Source organism: Durio zibethinus, chromosome 18 (assembly GCF_047325235.1).
Source record: "Durio zibethinus cultivar Kanyao isolate XHJ-2024 chromosome 18, ASM4732523v1, whole genome shotgun sequence".
Classification (NCBI taxonomy): domain Eukaryota; kingdom Viridiplantae; phylum Streptophyta; class Magnoliopsida; order Malvales; family Malvaceae; genus Durio; species Durio zibethinus.
The window spans coordinates 18,827,582-18,835,873 of NC_143179.1; the positions used below are offsets into that span (position 1 = coordinate 18,827,582).

General features: G+C 29.3%; 1 protein-coding gene across 1 annotated transcript; it reads right to left on the minus strand.

The window, feature by feature from the left end:
* Positions 1–3,850: 3,850 nt before the first annotated feature.
* On the minus strand, positions 3,851–5,876 carry LOC149513818 (WAT1-related protein At1g25270-like). Its single transcript, XM_089748122.1, has 8 exons — positions 5,698–5,876; positions 5,532–5,594; positions 5,328–5,444; positions 5,012–5,255; positions 4,768–4,923; positions 4,356–4,507; positions 4,043–4,263; positions 3,851–3,990 (listed from the first exon to the last, which is right to left on the minus strand). Exons 1-8 carry the CDS (start codon positions 5,874–5,876, stop codon positions 3,851–3,853), a joined length of 1,272 nt encoding a protein of 423 aa, XP_089604248.1.
* Positions 5,877–8,292: the final 2,416 nt, after the last annotated feature.

Below are 8,292 nucleotides of genomic sequence, written 5' to 3' on the forward strand. Positions count from 1 at the left end.
TTGATATGTTCTTAACATATTCTTTATTTTCTGTTGAGTTGCCTAGCAAATCTGATAGAATTAAAGTAGGATATCCGCTTTGTATTGCAGCTGGCTTTACCAACATGTTTCCTGCTCGGAGGTGTGGGTCCCTTAACTCCCCATTTAACTCCCCATTACACCCAAAGAAACAATGGAACTAGAGAAGTCGCGGAGTTGCAGTCCTGAAGTCAGTGAACGAAAACAACGCCCTTTACTTCTTTCCATCCTATTCTCATATTGATTTCGCCAACTTCAAGAGGGACATGGAATCCAACTAGATTAAAATACCTTTATTTAAGTATAAAATTTAAATCAGAATAAAGATTTTACACTATTTTAGTTAAAGAATAAACTCCATTAGATTTGGGTTCAAAAATATGGGATTTTTTTCTAAATTAAAGTATTTTTAAATTTTTAATTCCTAAAATAGATTGATTCTAATCTTATTTCTCAAATTAAGGTATTTAAGCTAAGTCAAATTCATGATTGAAACAATCTTAAAAAATTATTTTAAAAATAATATCAAATTAAAAAATAGTTAAAATATCATTATTTTAATATGTTTAAATATATTTTGGATTAAAATTAAATTTAAAAATATTTTTCCTTCTACATATGTTAGAGTTTTTCCCTAAACTAAACTAAGGTACTTTGCAATCTTATTTCTTTAATTGGAATATTATTAAATTTTATTTTAAAAATTAGGTAATATTATCCGATTCTTCCATTTTTCAACTCATTAAAACTTTGATAAATCTATGATTATATATATATACATATATATATATATGTATGTATCTCTTTTTTTTCCAACTAAATGGAAATTACTTAAAAAAAAGAAATTTAATACAACATGATTTCTGAAATAACAATTCCCTCCACTTAAAATTATCTAATTTCTGAAATGATCAACTCACAAATATAGAATCAATGCCTCATGATGCTACCAGCTTTTGAAAATTGACGACCATGATACCAGCTTTTGAAAATTGCTACCATGCTACCAGCTTGTGAAATATTTTACATGATGCCAAAACCTAAGGAGATTCAGAAGTTTCTTCAATCATAAATTGCTAGTCAACGTATCCATCACTGCAGTTTTTTATAATGATTTCAGGGTTTCCAACTCCAAGCAAAATCCAGACTTGTAAAATATGCAATATCCAAGCAACTCTATAGAACAAACTTCAGTCATGAATAGGCTCAATCAACACAATTTAAATTAATAAAACCTGCTTATTCATGGGTAGTCCTTCAAAAAAATTAAAAAGAATCTTCTTGATATTTTGACAGAAATCCAATCTTAAAAAAAAAAGTTGTTCAGTTCTCTCATCTTTAACGAAGCAAGATCATTTACAATATACATGTTGTGATTAACATGTGAACACATGATTGTGAAATATATCAGTTGCGGATCCCTTTTTAGTGGGAGGATGTCCATAGACACTTCATAAAATTGAAAAATAATAAAATTTAAAGAAAAAATTTTCACTGAACACTTCGAAACTTTTCTTTGAATACTTCCAAAGATGGAAAAAAAAGATAGAAAAATTTTTTTTCCTAAAACACCATAAAATTGATAAATTTATTAATAATTATTTTATATATTATAAATAGACACTTTTAGAAAAATTATGGATCCGCCATTAAAACCTACATTCTCACTTTAGAAATTTGTGCCACATAAATTCACATGGCAACATCCTAAGTAGATCTATTTAAGGGTAAAGCTATACGCCCAAATCCAAAAACTCGTTCAATTTTTTAGAGGGTTTGAACAAAAAATAAAAACTCTTTAAACAAGTTTAAATATATGTTTTAAACCCATTGAAATTCTAAATCAAGCCTTAGACAAAAAAATTTTAAGCCCAAGCCCACTCGATCCAACCGTAATTTATATATATATAAATTTTTTATTTTTATATAAATGTGAATTATATATTAATTCACGTATTTATAAATTTTAAAAATAAAAATTATATAAATTTTTTATTAAACTTAATTTTTACTTTTAAATAATTTTTATTTTAATTTATATATAAGAATTAAATATAATCCCATTAAATTTAATTGAATTATATATTTTTAATATTTTATTATATAAATTAAGTTTAATGGGTGTGGTCAAAATTTTTTTTTTTAATTTGAATCAGGCTTGAAAAAATTTTAAAGCCTAAAATTTCAAATTGGGTTGGACTTAAACAAACATATAAGATATTAAAATCAAATATGAACTCAGCCTAAACCCAATCCGACCCAACTCATTAATACCTCTAATCGTAAAAACTAAACCAAAAAAAAAAAAAAAAACTAACTAATGCTGAATAACCCAATTCTACAAAGTTTCATGATTTTAAAGCGGTAAGAGTGAATTAGATTCAAGAATTCAATTTAACTAGCTTGTAACATGCACGATGCACAGTTAATTTTTTATTTTATAAACATACAAATATAAATAAATGATCATTATATAATAATATATAAAATTTTTTATAGGTGTAAAATCAATTGGTTTGATGTAGTTTTATAGCTTTAAGTATGATTAATATTTTAAGAACCCAACCATTGATACTTTTCAAACCAATGTACATGTACTTATCATGCACATAAAGTTTTAAGTCAATCAAATATCTTTATCATACAAATTGAGATATATATTTTTATTACAAAACAAATAGTTAAACATTTTTAATTAACTCAAAATTTCATAATGCATGATTTACATGAATACTTCAATAAAGCATGACATCCAACAATTTGATTAATCAAATATAAATGGTATAAGAAGTATGAAAAAGAGTAAAACTAAATTAATGTTGTGGATCTCTCCCACATATATATATAATAAACTTTTTATTTAAAAAAAACTTTAAATATTCAATTAAAAATGTTTTTAAATAAAATAACAAATTTGTCTAGATAAAATTTTGGATAGACTCAAATTTGTTTCATTTTTAATATGTCTTCATGTTTTGTAAAAATATCAATATAACTTTTCATGTTTATTTTGATCAATTAAAGACAAGTTCATTTTATTTAAATAATCTATAATTTTATATCTTAAAATAATAATTAAAAAAAAACTCCATCCTCATCTATATACTTTTTGGTGAAATTTAAAATATATCTTGTTACATATGATCTACATCAAATGTTAAAGTTTTTACATATGAAAATCTAATCTTATCTTTTGATCTTTTTTTATAAGAAAGAATTTATCAAATAAAATTTATATTTATCATTTTATATACATTTATAACTTGTAATCACATATTAATACGCATATATATATATATATATATATATTGAAGTAAAACAATAGTAAAACCCTATACCATGTGCAAGTTAATTTATATGCCATCTCCTTGTATCCCAATTTTTATTGCATCGTTGACTACTAAAGAATTAAAAGAAAAATCAAGCATATTCAATATAATGTGCTTGTTATTAGGCATGAGTTCATAATCAAATTTTAAAGTGATAACAATAATTAATAATTTAACTCTTTTTTTTTGTTATGATTAATAAATGTATAGTAATATATGTATTGTTATAATATATAAATCTATAGATCTATCATTAGATACAACTTAAGGAGTCACCACTAATCTTTTTCTATTTAAGTGTAATTGACTACCTAACTATATGCTTCAAATGTTCAATAGCTTTTCTAGAAGCCGAATGCTTCAAATGTTCATTATTTGTTGGCCTGAAATCAAACTCTTAGCTATAAGCTTCAAACGCTCAATAGCTATTCTAGAAGCCATTTCATAACCCTCTGCAATCTGGATGGGATGAATCCCACGTTCTAATAGCCACTCTACCTGCTTTAAAAGTATCCAGCCATGACAACAACACCAATCGTCCCATCACCAATTTCATAATCTGGACTTCTAGATAGTTCAACCATCAATTTGGCAATTTGATTGTCAACACCGATTTGCTCCAATATCGTCGCTCCATCATTTGCTGACAACATCCAAAAAACAAGTCAGGAAACTTTGAACACGATCTTCTTCACTTAACTGTATCTCAACGCGCTCAAGATCAGGATGATCTCTTCTTAATTGTGTCTCAACACTCTCGATATCAGGATCAACACTCTCGATATAAGGATTATCTCTCCTTGATTGTACCTGAACAGTCTGGATTGCAAGATCATCTCTTCTCGACTGTGTCTCAGCACTCTTCCCCCACAACATGGCATATGTTCCAATAATAATTAGTAATCCACCTATAACGCTGTTAATTTTGAACAAAAAAACACCCCAAAATTAGTGGAATATATGATAATGTTATTTGATCAAAAAAGTTGAAAGAAAGTTATTAGATACCTCCCTAGGTGAATCTCCTCGTGTAGTAAAGTAGGGCACATGAGTGTTGTAAAGATGAGGGCTAAATGAGAAGTCGCGGAGACAAAAATTGGTCCTTGTTTTCGTGCGCACCATGTTGCAAGCATTACTGACAATCCAGATGCAAGGATGCCCTATCCATTTTATTAAATGAAAGAATAAATTTAGCGGTAAAAAAATATCATTTACTTTTAACTTCTAAAACTTGTTTGTAAACTAAAGCTTAGTATTTCTATCTCTTTTTGTTTTCTCCTCCTAACCCTATCACTGTAGCTAAAAGTTTTTTCTTATTTCAAATATAAGATATAAAAGCATATTAAGAAATGTAATAGATAATTTTATATATCTACAAAATTAAGAAAAAAAAAACAAAATAAAATTAGTAAGTAATTACCGAGTAAGTTAGGGCGCTAGCATCCTGCGCCAAGTACCAAGCAGACCAATCCCTCTGTATAGAGATAGCATATATAGTGGAGACTACAGTGCTACTACTACACATAAACAATAAAGAAGAGAAAACTGGGTAGGAGTATGTCCTGCTCATCATCGTCTAGTTAAAACAAAGGAAAAAAACTAATTGTTAATAATTTATATTTTATTTTAATATAGTTTATATTAAAATTCAAATATATGCATACCAATATGGTAAGAAAGATCGCAAAACAAACACAACTGCTGAAAGCTAACATGATCCCATATACTGGCCTTTGCACTTGGGTTAAAGCTGCTATCCCATGATGCTGTAATAAATCCACAGAAGTGGACCATAGATGGATGTTTGGTCCACTGTAGAAGCTAATAATCATGGCACCTGTGATGCTAATGACGGTGCCAATCAACTTAAACTTACCAGGCCAAGTGGCTAAAGTGAAAGTCTCCATCCTAAGAAAACAAGTAAATATCCTTAGATCCAAACTTTGTTTTTTTTTTTTTTTTTTTCAAAATTTCCAATACCTGAAAACGATTGCCAGCATGTAAGTGACGGCAAGAGATAGATTTGAAATTGCTGCCAAGTATGTCACAGAAGCAAAAGCAAAGCTGGCTGCAAATATATTCTGCCCTAGTGCTCCCCTTGATTCCACGAAACAAAATTTAAATTAATCAATAGATAATTAGGTTTTAAATAGAAAATTAAATTTTAAAAAATAAAGTGCATACCCAAAAACTCCAGCTAAGATGCCTAAACCAGCTATCCTCCATGTCAATGCAGGCCTTGTACTCCTGCAAAAAAAAAACTTTTTTTAAATTTATACGCAAATTATGAATCAATATATTATTTATTTCACATTTAAAAAACATATAAATTTAGTTTTTAAAAACGTACCTGTCAACTATCAATGCAAAGGGGAGTATACATATTGTGGCGACGATGAATTGATATACCACCAAAATTCGTAAACTAAAACCGACGTTATAAGACACTTTGTATAAGATATTAACCCTAGCGCCAATGACTTGTATTAACATCATGCCAAGGATCCAGAAAAACAGCCTTGTGTTCATGGTGCTGGAACTAATCATAACAACGTTAGTCTTAAATTGCAAAAAATAATATATTATATTTTTTAGGATCATGCAGTAGACATTATGCCCGGAAAAGTTATTATATTTTTAGAAAAATATCATCACCTAAACATTATTACAGAATCACTATTTAGATTTCTCTAAAATATCATTATTAAATCCTTATTATATGCATGAACAATATATCTACCATGAATTTAAATATGAGATATTAAATTAAAATAAGAATGAGAATCCAAACAATAAAAGAATTAACAATACATAAAATTAAACTTATAATTGAATTTAAACAATCATAAATAAATTATAAAATATAATTAAAATCAAACACACATAAAAATAAATAAACTTTATTAAAAACATATTTTATATTTTATATTTTAAAAATTTACTTATCACAATATTCTAAATAAAGAAAGTTACTACTTTATTTTTATTATTATATTCATATCAAGATTAAAAGAAATATATGAGATCCATTACTATGGTCCCACTTCATCCCTTTTTACTGCCTAAATGGTGTTAGTATTCCATTTTAAACCAATCCATTAAAAATGCAAAGAAGAAATAAAGAAAGCCACAATGGTCCCCTCGCCATGGCCTTTGTTTCTTCTTCATATGTGGCTTTCTTTTTTTGACACTATTTCTTTATAATGAAAGAACACAAGCAACCTACATGCAGCAAGCAACGCCTCATACAATGACTACAAACCGAGAAGAGAAAACAGTGACACCATCAAGGTCTCCCAAGTACACCCATTACCACCCTACCTTCCTCGAGACACTACCTACATATGACATCTTTTCTATTTCATTTAAAAAAAAAAAACCAATCAATATGAAACAGTGAAGAGACACTCAGCTTTGATAACAAGGACAACAAGAACCGAAACTAGATGGCACAAACTAGTAAAACAAATCAAAATGGCGTAAGCTTTCCTACAAGTAGATGCATGGAAAATAAACCATAAGCAAGGGACATGTTGAAACTTTAAGTCTCTTTAAACACATAAGGCAGCAAACATATGAATGATGGAGCTTTAAGACATGCAGCTTGAAACTTCATGGCTTGTACCAGAACCCACACGTGAAACTAAGAGCTGGAAAAGAAAGAAAAATTCAAAGTTTTAGACATTTCTTCACCCTCTAACAACTTACCTCCTTACTTTAGAAACCATAAAAACATAAAAACATCCAAACCGTGACTGCTTATGGAGGCTAAGCAGCACGGTTTGGCAGCAGCTTTCCAGGTCTCTCTTTTTTCTTTTTTTCTTTTCAACTCATGCTAACTAAAGGATGACCATGAAAGATGGAAGAGAAAAGGATTTGGCAAGACTCTATGGGATGAAGACGATTGCTGCAGCTGCCATTGGAAGAGACAGGGAGCATTCGGCCAAACCAAAAAATCAGAACTTCATCTCTTTTGCAAGAACAAAATAAAACAGAAACATAAATCAAACACAGCTTGAAACTTTATCAACAAATAGCAAACACAAAACATACAAGGAACACATGAAAAAAACTTTGTAGAGCAGATTATGGGGAGTGCAAGATGGCATGAAAATAAAGAATAGAAGTAGCAAATAAGCGCCCTTAAATGGCTGCTCACCTTTGCAACCTTACTATTTTCTCTTGGTTTCTCTCCCTTCTTTTTTTCGCTCCTTTTTTTTTTTTTCAGAAGCTTCCTCCCCCCTTTTTTTTTTTTAGCTCTCTCCTCCTCTCTTGCCCTGCTCCAGCAACTGCCACCTCTCTTTTTGTTCGGCAGACCCAAGGTATGCCAAATTTTCATCTTACTCAATGAGGGCCCTTGGATGAGATTTCATCCAAGGGCCACAATTCCGCCTGTTCTTATTTCCAAGGGGCCACCTTTGGCCCTTGGATTAAAAGCATTAAAGAATCCAACGGCTCAGACTACCCACAGGAAAGGTTGAATCTTTACGCCCCTCCAACCCATAGAAAAGACTATTTTGCCCCTTAATGCAAAATTTTGAAATTTGTGGTTATTTTCTTAGAAATCAAGGTTCCCTGGCCATTGTTGAGATTTTAAAACATAAAAAATCAAAAAATATTACAAGATTATGATCTGAAAAGTTTCGTGAAATTTTGAGCTTGGAAATATGAAATTACGAAGATACCCTTGTAGGGGTATTTTGATAATTTCACACTTCTTTGGGTACTAATATGATTTTAAATACATAAAAAATCATGAAATATTGTAGAACTATGATCTGGAAAGTTTCATGAAATTTTGATCTCAGAAAGACCAAATAATGAAAATACTCTTATAAGGGTATTTTGTTAATTTCACACTTATTGAGGTATTGCTCTGATTTTAAATGCATAAAAAATCATGAAATATTATAGGATTAAGGTCTGGAATGTTTCACGAAAAGTC

Coding starts and splice junctions, on each gene's coding strand:
- LOC149513818 (XM_089748122.1), bottom strand. CDS start 5,876: ATGAACACAAGGCTGTTTTTCTGGATCCTTGGCATGATGTTAATACAA. Junction 4,924..5,011: donor CGATCTTTCTTACCATATTG/GTATGCATATAT, acceptor TGTTTTAACTAG/ACGATGATGAGCAGGACATA. Junction 4,264..4,355: donor GAGGAGATTCACCTAGGGAG/GTATCTAATAAC, acceptor CAAAATTAACAG/CGTTATAGGTGGATTACTAA.